The sequence below is a fragment of the Protopterus annectens genome, chromosome 16.part0 (assembly GCF_019279795.1).
Source record: "Protopterus annectens isolate FY-2018-M chromosome 16.part0, PAN1.0, whole genome shotgun sequence".
Classification (NCBI taxonomy): Eukaryota; Metazoa; Chordata; order Ceratodontiformes; family Protopteridae; genus Protopterus; species Protopterus annectens.
The window spans coordinates 517,954,761-517,979,129 of record NC_056750.1 but is presented as its reverse complement, the minus strand read 5'-3'; the positions used below and the strand labels follow the sequence as shown (position 1 = coordinate 517,979,129).

Here is a 24,369-nt window from a genome sequence, read left to right as displayed (position 1 = left end):
GATGAGCTGCAACTACCGCCATGCATTTGGTGAACACTCTGGGAACTGTGGTGAGACCAAATGAGAGCATTCTGAATTGGTAATGGCTGGCTTTCACCCTGAAGATAAGATACTGTCTGCAGCACCTGTCCATTTTGATATGGTAGTGCGCATCCTTTAGTTCTATCAAGCATATCCAGTCATCCATCTTTAGGAGAGGCATGAAGAATTGGATTGTGACCATCCTGAATTTTGAGTTCTTCACTGATTTGTTCAGAGATGTCAGATCTAAAATTGGCCTTGGGTCCTCTATCTTTTTTGGTACTAGAAAGAACCTTGAGTAGATGCCCATTCAGACTTGGTCAGGAGGGACTTGCAGGATGACTTTTTTGGAACAACTTTGTAATTTCTACAACTGCTGCCTCCCTCTGTTTGGGTGGCACATCGGGGAGACAAGTCTTTGCTTTGGTGAGGTTTAAAAAGGGAATGCAGTATCCTCTTATGATCATTTACACCCATCAGTTGTTTGTGATGGCTATCCAGGCTTCTGGGTGCAAGGATAAGCACCACTCTTCTGACTGCCTCTAGAGAAGGGCAGCCGGACAACCTTTCAGGTGCAATGAAAGGGTCTGTCTGAAAAACAATCTCGAGAACCTTGATTTTGTGGACTTCCTCTGCCATGAGGGCAGTGTCCACTGCTACAAATGTTTCCCTCTCTGTCCCCGGGGGAAAAGTCTCCCTGAGATTCCTGAAAAGGACCCAGTGACTTCTTGAACCACAGTTTTTGACCACCATGCTGATTTCTGGAGAACAATCTTTGTAGGGGTAGAAAAATGGAGTCCAATGGCAGACAAGGTCTTTCCATCTTTCTCACTACAGAACAGTGCGTCTTTGATTGTGAGGCCAAACAATGACGAACCATCAAAATGTGCACTGACAAATGATGCCTTGAAAGGTTCTGCAAAGTCACAACCGCATCCAGGTATGATGTCTAATTATCAATGCTGGAACCAGCAGCACTTGCGGTGCCTTCTGCAGCATGGGAAATCAACCTCATGGACGAGATGAATATTGAATGAAGAGTGGCCATTCTGGAGGAGATCTTCTGTTCATCAGACATGGACTCAAGGTCTGGGCTAGCGTGTTTCTTGATTAAGTCCCTCTGTAGCCTCACAAAGCAAATGTGGCCAAAGCATAAACCTTCTTTCCAAATCTGTCCAAAGCCCTAGAATCCCTGTTAGGGGGATGGACACAAGCTCTCCTGAGCCAGCTCCTTTTTGGTGGCTGCCCCAACAACCATGGCATGTACCAGGATTCCTTTGGCCCAGTGCAGTCTAGGGGAGCACTGAGCATCTCATCCACCCATTTGGGTATGGGGTCTATAGTGTCCGGTTCCTTCCATGCCCTGGTAATCACTAAATCAATAAGTGCATCCACAGTGGGAGAGATCACCCAGGATGTAGATGGGCCGGTGCCAAAAGCCTCCAAAAACACCGTCTCCTTTGGGTTATGGTTTTGAGAAGACCATCCACCAATGGAGGACTTCTAAGATGTCTGCAAAGGAGACCATCAGGTGGAGATCTTGGGGACCCCTCCCCATCCTCAAAGTCATTGTCAGTTGTGAATTCCTGAGGGGAATCCAAGTGTCTCCTTTTACATTTTTTTTCCAGTGGATGTCCCTGGTGGGAAGCTCCAGGAGGTATAAGAAGAAATTTGGGGTTCCACAGTTGGAAGAGATTGGAGCCTTTCTTGGACCAGCTGTCCCAGTGGTAGACGTGAGGTCTCAGTAACAGACTCCACTGAGGTGGGGACAGGATCAGACAGTGAGAGAACCAGAAATCCTCTAAGGTGGGAGAGGACACTCTCCACCACCTTGAAGGCAGACTAACTATGGGGACCAAGAGTCGCCCCTTTGGAGCTGAATCTGTCACAGCAGACTTCTTCAGAGACCCTGCAATACTCTACTCTGAAGGGGGAGTGAGCGCAGAGCTGTCAAATAAGGCTCTGAGGGGAAGCAACAGTTCAGAATACTTCAGAGTCTAAGTAAGCCTTCCGGACTCTATGTCTTGGCTTTGGCTCCGAGATGCACTGGGCCCCAATACTGTTGGAGCAGAATGCATCAGGGAAAGGGTCAGACTCAATAACTACCAGATCAGACATTTGGGTTCTCGGGACCATCAGATCAGACAACTCTGAAGCAGGTGCCAGTTTTGATAAACAAGTGCTAGTTTTCCCCCTAAAGGAACTGCCAGAAGAAAAGTGCTTGGCGCTGGCAGGGGGAAGTCATTGGGACTGCTTTCTGTATGGCTGTGATTTGTCTTCTCCGCTTTTGGAGGTAGAAGCACCCCCATTGTTTAGACCTATATGAGTCTTGGGGCTGGGATCTGCCTCTAGGGCGTCTGTATCTGCCTCTTTGTGGCCTGTCTGACACTGGAAAGGACCAATTCTTTGTAGGCCAGTGTCTGCTAAATCTTGGAGGCTGTACCTGTAAGAAATCCTTGACTGTTTGCATAGATTTGGCTTTGTCCTCCATTTTCTTCAACACCTCTTCTGCTTTAACACCAAACAAGGTATCATGCTGTAATGGAGCATCTAATAATTTTGCTTTAACTTGATCAGGCAGATTCTGTTCCTTTACCAAGCATGCCTCCTAATGACAGAACCCATAACAGCGGCTCTGCAGGAGGCCTCCAAAGAATCAAAACCACATTGTAAAGTATGCTTTCCAATTTGTTCAGCTGCATGCAATAAATCCTGCATTTCTTTATTTTCTGCAAATTCAGAATTTGCCAACATTTTCTGTTTAAGCTGTGACATAATGTATTGCTGATATTTAAGCATGTGAAACTGACAATTTAAAGCCCTTATAGCCAAGGTAGCAGAAGTGTAAATCTTTTTTCCCCCCATCTGTCCAGTGCCCTGGAATCTCTGTCAGAGGGGGTAGGGTTTTTTGCAGTGGAAGCCTTGACCGCCTTGGGACCCTGACAGATAGTTTCTGGGTCAGCAGGGTTTTTAAAAATAAATTTGTGGGAGTCTGGGACCCTGTAGTATCTGTCTGGCTTAACAAGAGCTGGAGGTAAGGAGTCTGGAGTCAGACTGGACTCTGAAAATACATCATCTACAATGTCTAGCACAGGTGGAATAGCCAGGGGCCTGTGCTGAGGCAGTAAAAGAAAGTCTCTGAGCCTTTTCTTAGATTCTGAATAATCCTGGCTCTGAAAGTGGATATTCTCCCTCGTGGTATGCAGTGCTTCCCCAAAAGAATAATCCTCAGGAGGAGAAGCTGAGGGGATAGATTCTTCAGCATCAGAATCCTCATAAGGAGGAAGAGAGTATTCCTGATCAGAACAGGAAACAGATAAGTAGATAGTAATCTCTCCTTTGACAATCACGCTGCCAAAGTGGTTAGAAAGACCTTCTATATAGCCCACCTCATCACGAAAGGTTTCACATCTAGATCAAAAGAGGTCTTTGTGTCACTATTCATCACTCATCAGGCCCATAACTGAATACAATGCTCCATTTGGGATGTACCTTACCCGACACCTGCAACAACTGGAAAGACCCCAAAAGTACCTCACCAAGAGGATAAAGGGGCTCAAACAGATGCCCTATGCAATTAGGCTAAAGAAACCCCAGCTCTACTCAGTTGCTTACCGCCTACTCTGAGGCAATCTGTGCCTGACATATAAAGCCATGTCCAACCCAGAATTAATGGACATGCTCCATCTCAAGAAATCCAAATCCCTTAGAGCTACACGTTCTAGAGACTTAAACCTGAGCACAGAAATAAATAGGACATGCTGGAGGGATAGATTCATATCCCAGGGACTCCCATCACTCTGGAACAAAATCCCAGTCCAGGTTAGGCAAAGCCCCTCACTGACCCTCTTCAAGAGGGATCTTGACGAGTAGATGGGAGATCATAAGTATACCCCAGGGATCACTTCTGGGTCCCTGCTAGACAGAGGCACAATAAACTAACCGTAAAGGGACTATATTCTGTGACATACTATTAATTGGCACAGTCTACAAATCTAAAAGGGTGGCGAAAGCCAAACACACTCTGGCTAGGCTTGTAAGTGCCCTAGGGCAGATAGCCTAGTATCAACCTATGAAATGGAAACCTGATCTGAAGACTCATATTCTACCTCTTGCCTAGGCCTCTTGTCAGGAAGGGGATGAGAACCCCTGATCAAAGTAATTAGGTCTTCGGCCATTTTGAGCATCTGTTTTTTTAGGCATGGAGACCTGTCCATGGGGCTGTTGTACTTGTTTCTTTGTCTTTAAATCTGCTTTAGTCTTTGCCTTTGTAGCTGAAGTAGTTTTAACATATAATTGTGTAGGTCTGAAAACGCCCTCAGAAGCCGATGCCTGCTCAGCGGCTCCGGACCCACCTGAGGGAATGGTTTCCGAAGGTCCAATACCTTGAGTTTCTGTAGGCCTGGTTGAGAGTCCACGTGGGAGTCGGTATCGGCCTGCGGCTCTAAAGCAGCGGTCGTCAGGGGCTGCAAAAGTGCCTCACTGAGAACCGGCGACTGGCCTAGAAGAAGCCTTGTCATCAGTTTTGGACCTCGGATGTCTGTCCTTCTCTTTTTCCTTGCGTTTTTTGTAAATTCCGGTAGTCGGCTGTTCCGACGGCATTATATAATTAAATCTTCTGCCAAAATAATGAAATGCAAAATCATACCGACGCTTAATAGTGTGTTGGTTAAATCTAGCACAAAACTGACAACTAGCAACGTCGTGGTCAGGGCCTAGGCAAGGAATGCAGTAAGAATGAAAATCCTTATGAGGTATTTGCTTCCCAAAAGAAATACAATTATTAACTTTTTCTGACATCTGTCTGGAGCAAGAAAAAAGTTTCCCCAATGGGGAACTTAGCTCTTAATGAAGACTTCAGAACTGAAATTCGAGCTTGAAAATCTCAGGAGTCGGCCGACCGGCACTTGCGAACTGCTTTTGCTTCGGGCACCGCGCGGCAAGAAAGACTGAAGAAAATGGTGTCGGCTGCATCTTTTATACCCCTGGCGCTCTGATGTCAGGGAGGAGGCGACAGCAACCGATGCCGGACCTAGACTTTAGAATTCAGGCCGACTGGGGGTAGCCTGCCAGCAGGATAACCCAATTGTAATGACTGCAACAGTGAAACACGATGAACATCTAGGAAAAAGTATGAGTGGTCTGAGGAAAGAAATGGACATTGCACAGTTACCCATCTGCAGTTGAAACAAGGAAAAATCCTGATGAACTGGCAAAGACTGTCTAGCAATTTTGTTTTCCTTGTATCCGGAGAAAGTAAGAAACGTGGAAATGGTAAACTGTTCCATAGGTAAGCTAAGATAAAAACCTGACATATGGTTAGCATTGTCAGCAATATTCTGTAAAATGTAAGTACCAAAAAGGGAAGTGGTGCTTTCTTAACAAAAACATGGGCAAGCAGAAAACATAATTGTCCCAACCCCTAAAACACTTAAATTATCAATAAAAAATGCATTAAATTTCTTAAAACTAAAGGTTACAGTAAAAGATGCTTTTCCGTTAACTCCCATTTGAAAATTATCACTGCTTATGGTAGTGCCATCTTAGACTCACCTAATAAACTTAGTACAGCTTCAACTTTTCTAATAACCATGAAATGACTAAGCTGCTAAAGCTTTAACCATGACCATTCTGCTGTTATTTTGAATATGCTACGTTTAATATTCCACCTGCATAATTCACTATCACCAGAATGTGAACCATTTTAAAAAAGTGATGACAGATGAATGGACCAAAGATGTAAGACAATCACTGTCAAAGCAATGGAAATCTGTAGAAGCTACCAAATTCACCAACCTGTCCAAGACTTCATTTCGGCGACTAGAAATATCATTTTTAGCATAATGATCTCCGGCAATCAGCTGATCAGCAAATGTCTGCAAAGCTGCTATCTTTTCCTCCTGTACAGGGAAAAAGTACAAGTATTAAAATTTTGCTAAGATCCAACCCAAATCCTCAGCACAAAGAGAAAAACAGCTATGGCAGAAGAAAAACTAAGCGGTACTTAGACAGACATTCTTAACATATAAATGCATAAAAAGGATCCTGGTTCGTGGAGATTACATTTGGGTTATCTTTCCACCCATCAGCATTCTGTGCCTTTTTCACACAGACACATCCATGAAGTGAACAGTGATGTTATGCCTTCACAACATAATTGGGCTCATCCCCTCACGTCTACCAGTTCATCATCTGGTCCCAGCAAGCATCCTACTGCAAATCCACAATAGTAATGATTTGGTACCCTGACTGTTAACAAGTGACATGAAGACTTGCCTGGCTTACAGGGATTACAAACCTGCAAAGGCCAGAGGAAGACTTGCCCAACTACAGACTGTTAAAAGAAATGTTCCTCTGAACCATCAAGCAAGGTCATCTTTATAGATCAGTTGTTACAATAAGAAAGTGTCTGTTAGATCTAACATCAACTACCCTCTATTCTAGGTCCCAAGTACTAATAAACATCATGCCAGAAGGAGCCAGAGAACCACAACAGTATCAGCTAAAACGCTGATCCCTGGGGAACACAAAGCCAAAACTGCCCCCTCAAAGAAGAAAAGTAGCATGGGGAGGGACTATCCTAGGACCTAATCACAGGCCAAGCAAGCACTGGAAACAGCTGACCTTAGACAAGCAGACAAGGCTGTAACTAAGGCTGCTGCATAAACATCTAACACAACCACAGGACCATGGAACAAGCCTCCTCCACCTCCGCCATTCCCCTTGGTGAACAGGGGATAGAAAGCTCTCTCTCAATGTACACAGATAACCTTTGCCAAACCCAGCACCCACACCCGTTGAAGGAAAAATCTCCACAGAAACAGCATGCTACTGCCAGTAAGAAGTTCATTATTTCACCACTGCCCTAGTTCTCATTCCTCTAAGGAGAACCATGTGAAGAAGGGTTTGAACATGAACAGAAACCACGTTTCCAGGAGGCGAGAGTGGGAGGAGTGCTGCCCCTCTGACCCAAAATCACTTGAACGAACTGAAACTACCAGGTGTAAAAAAAAAAAAGTAGTTATGTACTTACCATAACATTCCATCTGTGCTGTCCATTTTCTTTCTTCCCCAACCTGTGGGTTCGGATCTGACTTGGCCCCTTTTTTGTAGCTTATGATCTGACTCATGAGCTCCTCCCTTACCCATTCTGCCACTATCCTCCAAATTACCTCAGATCAAGTTTGCTGCAGCTGATAAGCAAATACTTACATTATGGAAAGAGAACTATCCTGAGATAGAAAGCAGATAGAACCAGGAGCTCAAAAGGAACAGTAGTTTCTTGAACACTTTCGCAAATACTCCCAGAAGGGACAAGGGGATGGAGGAGGGGAAGGTTGAGGAAGAATGAAAATGGACAACACAATGGAATGTCATGGTAAGTACATAACTTCTTTACCTGACATTGTCATTTTCATTCATTCCTCAACCTGTGGGACAGAGTCCCCAGCTACAGTGACCCCAGGAGGCCCTCATAGAAGGATATTTCAAAGCATTGCAGAGCCAAAACAGCCCTACCTCTAGCCACAAAATCTAACTTTTAATGTGCGACAAAGATATGGGAGTTCGACCAAGTAGCAGCTGCACAAATGTCTTCTAACAGAACTCTGGACCAGAAGGCTTTAAATGTATATATAGATCTAGTAGAATGAGCCTTAATGTGACCAGGTAGAAGTATTCCTTTAGCAGAACACACAAGAGAAATGGAGTCTGTGATCCATTTAGACAAAGCGAGTTTGAACAATGGCTATCCCCTTCTAAAATTGCAGAAGGATATGAAATGCTGATCAGCTTTTCTGAAAGATTTAGTTCTGTTTATAAAAAAAAATTAAAAAAAGCGCAGTTGTCTATGAATGTCTAGCAAGTGAACAGTGTGTTCACTCTTTTCTGAAACTTGGGGAAGAAACTGGAAGGTTAATGACCTGACTGTTTTTAAAGGCAACTTTGGGCAAAAAGGAAGGATTAGTAGGAAAGGTCATTACATCTTTATGAAAAATCAAGTAGGGAGGTTTGACTGATTAAACTTGTAACTCTAGTTACCCTTTTAACAGACATAATGGCCACTAAAAAGGCAGTTTTCCAGGACAGAAATTTCAAGTCTATCTTGGCTGAAGGTTCAAAAGGAGGTACGACAAGAGCTTGTAACAACATGGTTAAGTCCCAAGGAGGAGTGGGGTCCTTTATAGGTGGCCTAAGTGAAAAGGTAGCCCTGAGAAAGGTCTTACACAATTTAGATGACGCCAGAGAAGATGAATTATCCCCAGTGTGATAATTAGAGATGGCTGCCAGTTGCACCTTAACAGTAGGGAAACACTTGCCCTACTTTCAAAAATAGAAGCAAGAAGTACTTAACGAATGGGAATCAAAGAAGATATTCTCAGTTCAGAATTCTTGGAAAACAAAAATTTTGTTTTATGGTCGTTTTGTGGACAATTTGTTCATCCTGTGGCAGGGTGCAGAAGAAGAAATAGTGAAGTTCATGGATTATATAAATCAAACAATAGACTTCTTGAAGTTCACTGGCCAGTGGTCACACGCACATTGATTTTTTAGATGTTAGCATTAGTCTGAGCATAACATATTAGAAACCAGCATACATAGAAAATGTATGTGGATAAATCACTATCTCCACAATAGTATGCATCCCCGCCACATAGCCAAAAACATCTCGCATAACGGGATAACTCAGATCTCAAAGCTATGTACACAGGACGAAACTTTTGCTAAGGAAGTTGAGAAATTCAACAAATGTCTTCAGCAAAGAGGTTAGACACGTCAATATTTGCAGTTATCTGAATGCGATCTTAATACAATAAGAACAAGTAAAGGGATACCATATTGTAGACATCCTGCTATTAATCAAAAGAAAGTTTTAAAAACTTGAGAATAATGTGACTAGAATCCTCCTAACTTATGCTACAGACAATCGAGAAGTGAGTGAAATTATTTGAAAACATTGGCCAATACTAACACAGGATGAAAAGTTGCGTTCAATAGTTGGGAGATTTTCCGCATTTCACCTACAGGAATAAGAAAAATCTGAAAAGATTACTCTGTTATAAAGATGGCTTTGAACAAAATATACCTGAACTAAATAAAGGCACCAAAGCATGCGGGAAATGCATAACCTGTTATCTTATAGACTACCAACGAAAGTTCATGCATCCCGTTACTGGCTATAGACACAAATTGAATTGTACTGCCACATGCCTAACGTCTAATTAAGTCTATTTAGCCACTTGCAAAATTTGCTCTGCATTTTATGTAGGCAAGACTAATCAGATGTTAAAACAGAGGATTCAAAGACATGTACAGGATATTAGTGATCAAAATGAACACAATGTCCTTGCGGTACACATAAAACAGAACATCACTCATTCATTTGTATTTAAAGCCTTAGAAGTTATTTATCCCAACAAAAGGAAAGGGGATCTATGTAATAACATGGAACAAAGAGAAACTAAGTGGATAATAAACCTGAGAGCGGATCGCTCACCAGCACTTAATGCGGTAGTTCCACTTAAATCCATGCTGAAGGCAAGTAGACCTACGATAGGCTACTAAAGAAAGGTGTGTCTGCAAGTTTCAAACCCATTTGCTGAGAAGAGCGGTGTGTTACACACTGGAGATTAACATTGGTGAAGAGTGCCGAAAGGGCCAAAATACTAAATTATAACTGAGAAGACTTTTTTCATTTGTTGAATATATAAAAAGGCGTTTTAGTTCCCACCCACACAATGATCTGATGAAGACTTAGTTGAAAGAGCTTATCGTTTGAGAGGGACGTCCATTTTATCTTGCTTTATTTTAATTCATTTTACTTCTACCAGAGCTTTAGCAGAATAGCTATATTAGAAATAAAAGTTACATTTTAGTAAGCCAGTGGTGGTGAATCTTAACCTACTTTCTTGCTAAAAATGCAGGAATAGGAGCTGTAAAAGATCCAAATGTTTGCGGTGAGCACATATTGAAAATCTCTTCTATTTACTTTTAGAAATCTTTCTAGTAGAGGCTTTAGAGCATATTAAAATCTTCTGAACCAGTGAAGAAAGCCTGGTATATTCTAGCCATCATTGGAATTGGAGAAACCATGCAGTTAATTTTAACTCTGGGAGATTTGGGTGAACCTGCCCTGACGGATGGGACAGAAGATCTGGATGTGGTTCCAGCGTCCATGGAAGGTGTACTAAGTGAGACCAAAGGAAGGAGAATCAAATCTGTCAAGGTCAGAAGGGTGCACTTAGGATCACTTTGCTCTTCAACCTCTGAGCTTTCTGAAGAAATTTGAGTATGGGGATAGGACAGGGTAGGCATAAAAAAGACTGGAGGGCCAAACATGGACTAGAGCATCTGTGGGTCACTGTCCCTGAAAAGGGATAAGGGCAAAGAACCAGATGCAATTATTGTTGAGGGGCAAGGCAAAGAGATCGCAGTAAGGCTGCCCCAATTTGTAAAAGATCGTGTTTGCCATTAACTGATTTAAAGACCACTCTTAAGGCATCAGAATAACTCTGCTGAGCCTGTCTGCCAGAATGTTGGATTTCCCGGAATATGCATAGCAATCAGGAAGCGGTTGGAAGAGGTCGCCCACTGCCAAACCCTCACTGCTTCTCAACATAAAGAGTAAGCTCTGGTTCCTCCCCATTTGTTGATATACCATACTACAGACATACTGTCTGTTTGTACTGCAATAGTTCCAAGAGGTAGCAGGCTCTGAAATTCTTGCAACACTAGAAGCATCACTTTCATCTCTAGGACACTGATGTGCAAACTGGTCTCTTATGTCGACTGCATGCCTTGGACTGTACAACCCAGGTAATGCCCCCACCCCAGTTGGGAAGCATCAATGGTCAACGTGGAGTTGGGGGGGGGGGTGGAAGAACAAAAGGTCAACCTTGATCCACTTCTTCCAAGTGGAGCCACCACAGAAGTGAGTCTTTGCATACGCAGGACAACCTGATAGCGCCAGTCAGCAGACAGAAGTGTAAGGACCACTGGACCGCCAGAGTCCTTTGAAGTACATGTGTAAGCCAGCTGTTGAAATCAAGGTTATTGTGGCAGCCATCAAACCAAATACTCTGAGGACTAGGCTTGCTGGGGGTATTTGAATTGCTAGAATTTATCTGACATGTCATCTTAAAGTGCAAATCCTGTCTGGAGTCAGGTAGCCTATACAACTGGCTGTGTCTAGATGAGCTCCTATAAAGTCTATCAGCTGTACAGATTGTAGCTAAGATTTCTGCATTCTTATTGTGATGGCCAAGGCGGGGGCTAACTGTAGTAGACAATCCTTGGCTTGTAATAGCAGATGCCTAGTTGGTGCGGTCAGGAGCCAGTCATCTATATAAGGAAACACTTTGAATCCAGGCAGTCTCAAGTGAGCTGCTATCACCGCCATGCATTTGGTAAACACCCTGGGGGCTGTGGCGAGACCAAAGGGCAGCACTCTGAACTGATGATGACTGGTCCCCAGCCGAAAGTGCAAAAACTTTCTGGAGCACCTGTTCCTTTTGATGTGATATTGCACATCCATAAGGTCGATGGAGCACATCCAGTCATCCTTTCATAACAGAGGTAGAATGGACTGAACTATGACCATCGAAAACTTCACACTGTCAGCTGATTTGTTTAATGGGGTCAGGTCCAAGACTGACCTTAGGTCCCCTGTCGTCTTTGGCACTGAAAAGAACCTTGAGTACATTCCAGATCCGACTTGGTCTGGTGGGACCTCCTGGACGACTCTTTTTCTAACAGTTTTTCAATTTGTAATGGTGCTTCCTCCCTCTGATTGTGTGGAATATCAGGGAGAGTCTTGCTTGATTTTGGATTCTGGAAAAATGCAATGGAATATACTCTGGATATGATCCTTTGCACCTAACAATCATTTGTGATGGCTAACCAGGTGTCTGGGTACAAGGATAAGTGCCTCCCGACTGCCTCCATACAGGGACAGTCAGGCAACATCTCAGGAGTGCTGAAAGGATCTATCTAAGAAGGAATCTCGTGATGCTTGTTTTTGTGGACCTCCTCTACTGCAGAGGTGGCTTCTACCATTATAGTTATTTCCCCCTCTGCCTCTGGGGGACAAATCTCCCTGTGATTCCTGAAAAGGACCTTAAGACTTTCTGAACCACAATTCCTTACCACCATACCATATATATATATATATATATATATATATATATATATATATAGATATAGATATAGATATAGATAGATATAGATATATATTGTTGTGTCTTTCGGCTTTTCCCGGTTAGGAGTCACCACAGTGGAACTCCGGTCCGCTAATGATTGGCAGTAGATTTTTACGTGCCGAGTTGCTGGCCCTGACACACAACCTTCAACGAAGGTACGCCCATTCATGCGTGTCTCCACACAGAAGACGCTCTAGTTGAGAATCGAAAAGGACGTCTTACTGTGAGGAAACCAGATATATATATATATATATACAAATAAAAGAAAAAGAATTGTCTTAAGGGAGAGTGTCTCTAACAGTGGGGCCAAACAATGACGATCCATCAGAATGAGCACTAATGAAGGATGCCATGAAAGGTGGCACAAAGTCACAGAGTCGTATCCAGGCATGACACCTTATAGTAATGCCTGAACCAGTCGACCTTGAGGTATCCTCTGCAGCATGCTATATTAGCCTCATGGAAGCATTAGAGATAGACTGTAGGGTGGCCAATCTGGAGGAAAAGGTTTCCTGCTCCTTTGCAGACATAGACCCTAGGGCAAAACTATAGAGTTCCTTAAGTAAGTCTCTGTAGTCTGGTGAAGTGTGCCAGGTAATTCAGCAATTTCACTGCGAAAGTCACTTAAGTGTACATTCGCTTCCCAAATCTATCCAGAGCCCTAGCCTCCCTGTTAAGGGGATGGACAAAGGAGCTCTGCTCAGCCAGCTCCTTTTTAGTGGCAGCCATAACAACCAGGGCATCTACCGGTGAACCATTGGTCCAGCGTTGCCTATCAGATGGGGCACTAAGGACCTTATCAGCTCTCTTTGGAATGAGCTCCACTGGTTGGGATGGGGTGGGGAACCAGAGATGTAGATAGTTCAGACCTGAAAGGCCTCCAAAAACACAGACTCCTCTGAGGAAGGGCTTTGGGTAAACCAGCCCCCTGTCTGGTGCAGTACTTCAGGGATGTCTCCAAAGAAGACATCATCAGGTGGAGATCTTGGGGACCCTTCCCCCTCATCAACGTCTGTGTTTTCTGTCAGTGATTCTTGAGGGGAATCCAATGCCTCATCTTGCACAGTCTCTCTATCAAGGTACCTCTTTGGTGTGATGTTCTGGGGAGGTGACTGAAGAGACACGGCACTACGCGGAGGGAGTTGCTCAGAGTCTTAGGATTTGGATGTCCCTGAGGTGGAGAATGAGTATGTTTAGGAACAGAAGTCAGAGCAGGAGTGGGGTCTATAGGAGGTAGATTCAAGGTAGTTACTGGCTGGAGAAAACCTTCTCCACCACTTTCAATACAGAAGGATCCAGAGAAGCCAAAAGCAATCTACCCTGAACTGAGGTTCTTGGAGCAAACAACTCTAATCCCTCATGGATCCCCTGCAATGAAGGGGGAGTCAGATCAGAGCTGTCATGAGCTGAAGCTCAGAAGGAAAGCGATGGCTCAGAAAGCTTCAGAGTCGAGGCCATTCCCTCAGACCCGACGCAGAAGCTTCAGCTCCAAGATACATCAAGTTCTAAGAAGGTCAGAGACTATCAGAACAGAGATATTGTCGGAGCCAAGGAACGGCCATCGGATCTGACGTGTCGACTCTGGATACGTCCGGATCAGAGGGCTTCGACAAGGAAGGTCAGATTGGAGAAGGAGAAATCAAAGGCATAAAGGTAGTGTGTCTCACAGATCCAGTAGGGGATGTAGCAGGCAAAACTCTAATCTGTATCTGTGTCCTGAAGAATCTCCTCATTATCCTGTCCACCTCTGCTTCAGAAAGGCTCAGGGAAGATCTGGAGGATGACTATGAGGGCGGTCTCAACGACTTCTTTGGGGTTCCTTCGAGAAAGGGAGACCTTACAGTGGAGATGCGATCTCTAGGGAGGGACTGGAGTTCCACGCCAAGGAGGTGACAAAGTTTATGTTGGATCCAAAGGCCTCAGATCTGACAGTTTGAGAGTCTTAGCTGGTAGCTCAAAGGTAGCCCTTTTAGGAGGAGACCAAGCAGGGGAGCATTATCTGGGCTCCTTGTGCTTTCTTGTAGGGGGTTTGAGCCCCTGATTCCCAAGATGGACCAGCAACAGAAGCAGACTGAGAAAGAACACCCTTAAGAATAAGCTTGTTTCAGTGTTCCACCAGAGCATGGGAACTGAAGCCCACACAAATCTCTCAGGATACATCAAAATGACTGGGCCCTAGACAGTAAATGCACTCTCTGTCGGCATCAGACTGAAGGATCTTGTGCCCATGGGTAATACATTTTATGAACCCAACAAGCTTGCCAGGTTTATCAGCCACAATTTGATTACATTACAAAACAAAAACAAAGTTTTAAGAGAAAAGTTTTATTTTATTGTTTTTCTTTAAGAAGGAACAAAAGGAAAACCACCAACAATGGTATGGAAAGAAATACCTGAATGTATAAAAGTATCAACACCTAATGGAGAAACCTGAAAATAATAAAGGTTTGTAAGAGGGTAAGGAAGGTGATGAGCTACAAATAAGATCAAGAAAATAAAGTTTAATTTAAGTAATTCCCAACCCACAAGGAGCTCCGAGAGAGAAAAAACCCAGCTTGCTAGAAGTGCTGCAAACGAGATCTGAAGTAATTTGGAGGACAGGGGCATTATGTGCAAGGGAGGAGCTTGAGAGTTTGATCCTAAGCTATAAAAAAGTGGCGGTCTCAGATCAGATGTTCGGATCCAAACTCACAGGTTGATGAACGAATGAAAATGACAACGTTAGAGCTACTACTGGACAAACCTGGTCCACAGCTCAAGATGAACCCACTTAAAAATTATCTGTCAAATCAGAAGTTCAAAATCCCAGGGAAGGATATTCCTGCCAACTAGCACTGAACAAAAGACTATGGTAATTGCTTCCCCAAAAGTGCTATTAAACGGACTCAGAAGGGCTTGAAATAAAATACTACTTTTAATAGTTCATAAAAAAAAAAAAAAAAAAGGTATTGTGTAAGAACTTACCACAACTTTAGATGCCGTTCTCTTCTATATGCTGCTGTATCCATAACACAAGGGAGTTTACCTCTGGTGGACTCTCATACGTCTGCCCATTATACAAAAGATAGATGGTACCGCTCAGTTGTGCTCGACGTCCTGCAGATGTCGGTTGTAAAAGGACATCAGTTTTAAAGCAGACGTCAGCACGCACCCTCCTCAGAAATGATCGCCACCGGAGTCGGTGACTACGGACTGGGTACTCCATGAGTCAAGGCAAGTGTGATGGGGAAGGCTGGGTGGGAAACTATACAGCAGCATATAGAAAAGAAGGACATCTAAGGTTATGGTACATTCTTACAACAATACTACATCCTTCTATTCATATGCTGCTGTATCCATAACACAAGGGAGAGTGCAAAAGCTCCTACCCTAAGAAAAGGGTGGAGGACAAGAAGCACTTTCAACAAACCCATGAAGGATGGCTCTGGCAAATTCTGCTTTGGCTATAGAAACAATGTCCAATTTGTAGTGCTTAGCAAATGTGTGTACAGAGGACTATTTAACTGCTTCAAGAATTGCAGCTGTGTCCAGACTCTTAAAAAATGCCCCTGAGGAGGGCACTACCCTACTGTAGTGTGCCTTTAGTGGAGAGGGGAGCATTCTGCCATGGGTTGTGTAACAGAAAGAGATGGTTTTATATATCTAAGAGGATATGGTTTGCTTGGAAACAGGGTGTCCCAGGGCTGTTGGGTGGCATGAGATGAAGAACCTGTCTGATTTGCGGATGGGTTTGGTCTTAGCCAAAAATATCTGAGCTGTCTGTGTACATCCAAGTAGTGAAGTATCCCTTCTGCTGGGTTTTGTGGAGAGGGGAAAAAGGTTTGCAGGTTGATGGCTTAGTTCAAGGACAGTTCATTGACCACTTTAAACATGAAGGTTGGGTTGGAAAGTAAACATACCCTGCCCCTGTGGAAGACAGTAAAAGGGGGAAAGGCTATAAGGGCTTGAAGTTCTGAAACCCTTCTGCTGAAGTAATGGCCACCAAGAGTACAGTTTTCCAAGTGCAGTGATGGAGGGAGCAGTCTTTGGCTGGTTCAAAGGGTGGGAGATTCAATTTTTCCAGAACAAAATTTGGATCCCAAGGAGGCGGAATGGGCTTCCTTGGGGGCCTGAGACGTAGTGTCCCTTTCAGGAAAATTTAACTTCTAACCTGGAAGAAAAAACGTGGTACCAGTGGCGGGCATGCTGAGATGGCAGATACGTGTGTTTTAATTGAGAAGTAGGATAGTCCAGACTTCATTAAATCACACAGGTAAGACAAGACCACTTGGGGTTGTAAGTTGTTTTTCTGACACCACACAGAAAACCTCTTCCACTTAAGACATGTAAGATTTCCTGGTAGCTGGCTTCCTGGACTCCTGCAAAACTTGAAGTGTGTAAAGGTGACTGAAGGGAATCAGTGCCCTATCACCCACAGTGCAAGGTTCAGTGTGAACAGCTGGAGTGTAAGAGTGTTCCCTTCTCCTGTGTGAGCAGGTCCATTTGGTGGGGTAACTTGTGGTGACTGCCCTTGGCTAGATGTAGTAATAGGGGAACCAATCCTGCCTTCTTGGCCAATCGGGAGTCACCAGCAAGATTTGAGGCTGTTCCTTCTGAATTTTTAGTAAGACTCTTCATATGAGAGGGAAAGTACAGTTGTGTACACTTACCATAAATGTAGACGTTCGAGTGTATTCACTGTTGCAGTCATTACATTTGGGTTATCTGCCTGCAGGTAGCCCTCAGCCAGCCTGAATATCAAAGCCTTGGGTTCTGCGTCAGATGCTGTCTCTTCTTCCATGACGTCAGGTCGTCAGAGGTATAAAGCATGCAGCTGACACCATTACATCAGTTTTTCTTGCCCCAGATGTCAGGTGCCCCCATAATGGAAGCAATTATATAGAAGGTTACACCTCCAACAAAAAGCAAATACACCCAAAAGCTGAAATACACTAAACAAGAAGAAAGGTATAGCCAAGAGAAGTAAGGGGGCTGGAGGAAGGGTAACCAGGACTGCAACACTGAATACATTCGAACATCTACATTTATGGTAAATGTACGCAACTGTACTATGTTCTTAGTGTTTCACTGTTGCAGTCATTACATTTGGGTAGATTCCCAAAGCTAAGGAAGGGAGGAGGCAGTTAGAGAGCATTAGGACCAGCTATTAAACCCTGCAAGATTGCAGCGGCAAAACCAGCTCTGGATTTAGAAAAAATAGGCAAGTGGTAATGCTTGGTGAAGGTATGTACAGAGCTCCAGGTAGCAGCTTCTAGGATGTCCCTGGTATGGACACCTCTGAGAAAGGCTGTACAGGTAGATGCAGCCCTGGTGGAATGTGATCTTATCCCCTGTGGGGTAGGTTTTCCATGGTGCTTATAGCAGAAATGAATGCAATGGCCAATCCACTTAGAAATGGTTTGCTTTCAAATGGCCTTCCCCTCTGCTCCTGCAGCAAAGGCAACTAGCAGCTGTTCAGTTTTCTGAGAAGCTTAGTCTTGTCCAAATAAAATCTAAGTTGTCTATGCATGTCCAAAGAGTGCAGTATTTGTTCTCCTTTGTTCTGTGGATCAGGAAAAAAGGTTGGCAAATGAATGGACTGATTAAGGGCCACACTGGATACCACCTTGGGCATAAAGGAAGGAAAGGTCCTGAGGGACACCCTGTCTGCATGGAAGATGATGAAGGGCTCCACTGCCATGAGGGCATGTAATTCAGACACTCTTCTTGCTGAAGTGATGGCTAGAAGGAAAACTGTTTTCCAAGAAAGGAATTTCAACTCTCCAGTTGCAGCTGGCTCAAAAGGAGGTAGAGTGAGCTTTTCCAATACAAAGTTAAGTTCCCAGGCTGGAGTAGGGGCTCTCCTGGGTGATCTTGAATGTTTGGCACCTCTGAGGAATTGTTTCAGCAGGGGGTGAGAGAAGAGGGGTAAGCTCAGTACTATAATGTGCTGAAATGGCTGAGGCATGAATTTTAATTGATGAGAAGGAAAGGCCCTTGTGGAGCATCTCTGTTAGGTATTGAAGAATATGCGGTAAGCTGGGCACTGTTGGGACCATCCCCTGAGTCTGGCACCAGGAACAGTATATTTTCCAGTTTTCAGCATAGGATTTTCTAGTACTAGGCCTCCTTGCCTCCAGAATGACATCTAGCACCTGCTTACTGAGGGATGTTATTGGAGAGCTCAAGTAATTATCCAGGCTGCATGGTTCAGGGTTTGAAGCTGGGGGTGCAGAATCTGGCCCTCCTGCTGGGACAGCAGGGAAGGGGTCTGAGGCAGGTGCCACGGTTTCAGCAGTGACATACTGTGCAAGAGGGGGTACCACTGCTGAAATGGCCAGTCTGGTGCAATCAGTATTTTCCTTGGTTTGTCCTGTTTGATCTTTAGCAGAACTTTCGAGAGAAGTAGAGGGGGAAAGGCATAAACAGAGGCTTTCCCAGGTGAAGGACAGGGCATCCACTTTCCAAGCTTGTCTGTGGGGAGTCCTTGTGCAGAACTTGTCCAAATGCTAGTTCTGAAGGGAGGCAAACAGGTCTATCTCTGGGTTCCCCCATTTGTTTCTCAAAATGTTGAATATCTTTGGTTCCAGTTTCCACTCGTGTGGGTCCATAAGACTTCTGCATAAGTTGTCTGCCAGTGAATTTAGCTTGCCTGGCAAGAACTGAGCTTGTAGGTGCACTTGGTAGCTCAAAGCTGTGTTCCACAGAGCCATGGATAGTCTGCAGAAGGGTAAGAGTGGGTCCTCCCCTGCTTGTTTATGTACCACATAACAGTAGTGTTGTCTGTCTTTACCAATAATTGTCCTGAAGAATGTGGTCCTTGAAGGCTGTCAAAGAATTCTGTACAGCAAACATTTCTTTTTGATTGATATGCAGGTACATTTCACTCGGGTTCCATTTGCCCTGAATGCACTGCCCTGCCAAGTGAGGCCCCATGCATAGTCTGATGCGTCTGTTGTTAGGGTTTGGTGGCAGGGGGTAGAGTGAATGGCAGTCCCTTGTTGTGGTAGCAGGCCTCTGCCCCACCAAAGAAACTCTGTCTTTATACAAAGAATGACAAGAATCATAGATTCCAGGTCCTGAGAATGTTGACACCATAGTCTTTTTAGATACAATTGTAGTTTCCTCATATGCAGTCTTGCATATGGAATTAGTAGGATGCAAGAGCCCATGAACCCCAGGGCTTGCATGATTTTCCTTGCAGATAACTGGGTCTTTGTGGCCAGTAGTTTGAAGTAGGCTGTCAAACTTGTTTCTCTGGCATGAGGTAAGCCATCTGGGAAGTTGTGTTCAAACATGTTCCCAGGAATACAATTTGATGGCAGGGTACTAGATGAGATTATTTTTCATTTATGGTGCACCCCAGTGAGGTTAGCAGCTTCTTTACAAATGCCAGATGATTTAGTAGCATGTCCTGGCTTTCTGCCTGAATTAGACAATCGTCCAGGTATGGGTATATTTGAATATTTTTTTGCCTGCAAAATGCAATGACTGGAGCTAGGCACTTTGTGAATACCCTGGGTGCAGCAGATAAGCCGAAGGCAAGTGCAGAGAACTGACAGCGCATGTAGACTGCTCTGAAGCGTAGGTATTTCCTGCAAGATTCCCTTATTGGAATGTGCAGGTAAGCTTCCTTTAAGTCCAAGGTTGCCAACCAGGCATCTCTGCCTAGCATATGAAGCAGCTGATGAAGAGTTAGCATTTTGAATTTTGGGATTACCAAAAAGGTGTTTAGAATAGAGAGGTCCAGGATAGGACGCCATGAGCTGTCTTTTCTGGGTACCAGGAAAAGTCTTGAGTAAAAACCTTGTCCCCTTTTCTTCTGCTGGGACAGGTTGAATAGCCCTGATACTTACAAGAGAGAGAACCTGCTGTTGAACCTCTGCCCACTGACTTGGGGGTAGGTCTGGCCAACCGTTTGGGGTTGGTAAGGTGTGGAAGTGGAATCTGTATCCTTGGGAAACTATATTTAAAACCCATTTGTCCTTAGTAATGAGTTCCCAGTTTTTTGCATGCAGGGCAATCTTTCCCCCTAAGGGAGCAGGCAGTTGTGCAGGGCTTGGAAGGTTTAAGGTTAAGTCATTGTGACAGTTTTCCATAGGGGGTGTCTTACTACTTCCAGCTTTGAAAGTGGGAGCCCCCCCCTCCCCACTGCTTAGGCCTGTGAGTACCTTGATACTGTAGCCTAGGTGGTCTGCTGTTCCTGGGTTTGGACTGAGAAGGCCTGGAAGAGACAGGAAAGGAACAATTCTTAGAAGGCCAATGTCTACTAAATTTGGGAGGCAATACTTGCAGGAAATCTTTAACAGTTTGCACAGATTTAGCTTTTTCATCCATTGTTTTAAGTACTTCTTTTGCTCTGTTGCCAAACAGGCGGTCTTGGTTTAAGGGAGCATCCAGTAATTTAGCTTTAACATGACCTGGCAAATTTTGCTTCGTAAGCCAAACATGCCTTCTAAGAACAGACCCAGTGACAGCACCCCTGCAAGATGCTTCTAAGGAGTCAAAACCACATTGCAAAGTATGTTTACCAACTTGTTCAGCAGAATGCATTAAATCCTGTAATTCTTTATTTTCAGCACAGTCAGGAATCAACATCATTTTCTGTTTAAGTAGCCCAATAATATGCTGCTGATACTTTAACACATGAAACTGGCAGTTTAAGGCCCTAATGGCCAAAGTAGCAGAAGTGTATACCTTATTACCCCATCTGTCCAAGGCTCTGGAATCTCTATCAGAGGAGGTAGGGTTTTTGGCAGTAGTAGCCTTAATGCCTTTAGGTCCCTGTGAAATAGTCTCTGGGTCCGCACTAAGATTCTTGAAGAGGAACTTCTGAGAGTCAGGTACTCTGTAATACCAGTCAGGTTTCCTGGGAGACGGAGGTAAAGTGTCTGGGGCCAGTCTAGATTCCAAGAAGGCATCATCTACTATGTCCAGGACAGGAGGGATAGCTAAAGGCCTGTGTTGAGGTAGGAGTAAAAATTCCCTAAGCCTCTTTTTGGAGTCAGAGTAATCCTGGCTTTCCCAGCGGAAATGCTCCCTAAGAGTGTGCAAGGTTTCACCAAAAGAAAAAAATCTTCTGGAGGGGAAGCAGAGTGTATGGAGTCTTCTGCATCAGAATCCTCATAGGTGGATAAAGGCAAATCCTGGTAATCAGAAGAAACAGAAATTTCAGAATCCTGATCAGAAGAATCAGAAGGAAAATCTGTTCTAGGTCTTTTAGAAGGTGAAGGCTGGCTTCCTCTAATTAAAGTAATAAGGTCTTCGGCCATTCTTATCATTTGTTTTTAGGCATATGGGCCTGACCATGCGGTTTGGACATCGGTTTTCTAGGCGTGGGTCGAGTTTTAGGCCTTGAAGAAGAAGATGGCATTGGTTTGAAATGCAAGTCAGTAGGCCTGAATACACCCTCAGAAGCCAGTGCTTGCACAGCGGCTCCGGACCCATCCAAGGTAGAGACATCCACAAGTTCCATAGTCGAAGAAGCATCTCGCAGCATACCGGACTCCGAATGGGTCTCAGTAGGGGCCTGCAAATCTGAAGTAGCTGGTATCAGGAAGAAGAGACAGCATCAGACGCAGGACCCAAGACTATGACACTCAGGCCGGCTGAGGGCTATCTGCAGGCAGATAACCCAAATGTAATGACTGCAACAGTGAAACACGAAGAACATTGGGGGGAATGCATAAGCTTCCATCCCCCTTCCAGGGAATTGAAGGAGCATCCACTTTCCATGCTTCTGGATGTGGTGTCCTGGAGCAGAAGGTTAGAAGCTGTCTGTTCATGAGGGAGGCAAAAAGATCCACATCTGGAATACCCCACCGATGGACCAGGTCCAGAAACACATCTCTGTTCAGCATACACTTGTGAGACAGGGTCATGGTCCTGCTTAATAAATCTGCCATTAAATTGCCTGTAGAAAGGATGTATACCACTTGGAGCATGATTTGCCTTTCCAGAGTGATTTCCCCAAGCCTGCACGGCCAGCCTGCACAGGAGGTAGGACCTTGTCCTCCCCCGTTTGTTGATGTACCACAGCACAGTGGTAGTGTCTGTGTACCACCTCAGAGTGCCTGGAAGAAGCTGATATTTGAGGATTAGTAAGGCCAATATCAAGGCTCTCATTTCCTGGATATTGATATGGTCTTTCTGTTGAGTGAGGGTCCAGGAGCTCCTCGCTCTCCATTCTCCAAACATTGCATCCCATCCTGTGTCTGATGCATCTGTGAATTCCTGGTTGGGGGGAAGGGCTTGCAAGGGCAGGCCTGGGTTTGCCTGAATCTGGGTTATCTACCAATTCAGTTCCCTGGCAAGGCATGGTAGCAAGAGGACCATGAACTCTAGGGGATGCAGATGCTTCCAGATAGTTCACAAGTACCATTGGAACTTCCTCATGTGAAGCCTTGCCAGAGGTAACATGGGGATGGTGGAGGCCATGAATACCAGGATTCTGAGAAATTCCTTGGCTGAAATGGCTTTGAGAGGAAGTATTTCCCTGAAGTAAGAAGTGAGTAACACAATTGTTTTCTGGGGGAAGGCAGGCCATCATTTTCCCTGTCAGAATCAGACATCCCAAGAACACCTGATCCTGTGTGGGTACTATGGATGATTTTTTGAGATTTATGGTAAATCCCAGATCTGTCAAGAGGGAGATGGTGAAGTCCAAGAGTTGTAGGGCCATGGTACTTGACACAGCCTGAATAAGGATATAGTTGAGGTAGGGGAAAGATGTATTCCCTTTGTCCTGGCAAAGACCATGACTAGAGTCAGACATTTTGTAAATACTCTTGGGGTCGTAGAGAGACCAAATGGTAAAGCAAAGAAGTGAAAGTATGCCAAATCCACCAAGAAGCGGAGGAATTTTCTGAAGAGGGGATAGATTGGGATGTGCAAGTAGGCATTCTTTATATCCAAGGATACTAAGAAGGCCTGGGGAAGGCTTGGCCTCCAGGGTCCTTCTTTTCTGGGGACCAGGAAAATTCTGGAATAAAACACCTTTCCTCTTGCATGTGAAGTGATTTCTTGAACTGTTCCCCAAGCGAGAAGTTCCTGCAGGACTGGTGGGAAGAAGGGTAGTTGGTCTCAAGGAGGTTGAGGAATGCCTTTGGGAGTAGGTTTGGGCTCTCCAAGTCAAGACGTAGCCTTGTTTTATTATAGATTAAAACCCAAGAGTCCTGGGTAACCAGATTCCACGCAGGGAGAGATGCATGGAAAGAGGAGTGTCTGGGTGAAGTGCCTGATAGTCATAGGCTACCAGGCTTACCCTGACAGGACTGTTTGGAAGTAGGCACAGAGGAAACAGACCTTGAAGGGGACTGTTTCCTGTGGTCCTTTTTGTTTTTTTTTTCCATTTTCCTAGCTGAGGTTCTCACAAATGAGGTTTTGGCAGGGTAGTTCCTTTGAAAACATGGAACTGGGGAGACAAAACTATGTCTCAAATCCTGAAGCTCCTTGCCTTTTGTCTGGAGGGTCTTGAAGAGATCAGCATCCAGGAGTTTAGATTTGAAGTCATGAGGCAGTGGCTGTAATATAAGCCAAGAGCATCTCCTGATGACAGATCCAGAGGCGGCAGGTCTGATGAGGTTTCTACAGCATAACTACACCTGATACAGTGTTTGGTTATTTGAGTGCAGGAATTCACAAGTGTGGATATTCTGGCCTTGGCTGGGGAGTCAGGGAGCTCTCCCAATTGTTTGACCACATCTGCCATTAGAGCCACAGAGTATTTGGCCATGTGTGTCTGGTATTTGATGGCTTTTACTGCTACAGTGGCAGAGGTGTATACTTTTTCCCCGGTCTGCTCTCTTTATCTGAGGGCAGTACAGAGGTGGAGGGAAGCAACTTCGAAGTTTTGTCAGCAGCCACATTCATAACTGAGGGGTCTGCAGATGGGGTTTTATACAGGAATTTAGCCTCATCAGGGACCCTGGAGAATCTATCTGGCTGTTTGGGTGCAGGAGGCTGTGAATCAGGAAATTTTACATTTGTGTAACAGTCTCCCCAAAGGTGAAGTCCTCTCCTGGGGAGTCTGTGCCGCTGGACTCCTCCTCTGGGGAAGCATATCCCAGAGGGGAAGCAATTTGAGAAGAATAAATGAGGGATTCATCATCTGATGAATCCTCTTCTCTCGAGTACACATCGGGAGCAGGTTTACCTTCAGGGCTAGAATCCA

The 24,369-nt window shown here is 44.6% G+C and overlaps 1 protein-coding gene across 1 annotated transcript in view; it reads right to left on the bottom strand.

The window, feature by feature from the left end:
• Nucleotides 1–24,369, bottom strand: part of SPTAN1 (spectrin alpha, non-erythrocytic 1) — a gene marked incomplete in the record, with an annotated part of 2,849,969 nt that overhangs the window by 1,241,131 nt on the left and 1,584,469 nt on the right. The window contains 1 exon segment of the mRNA XM_044058813.1: nucleotides 5,818–5,921. Coding sequence (XP_043914748.1) covers nucleotides 5,818–5,921 — 104 coding nt within the window.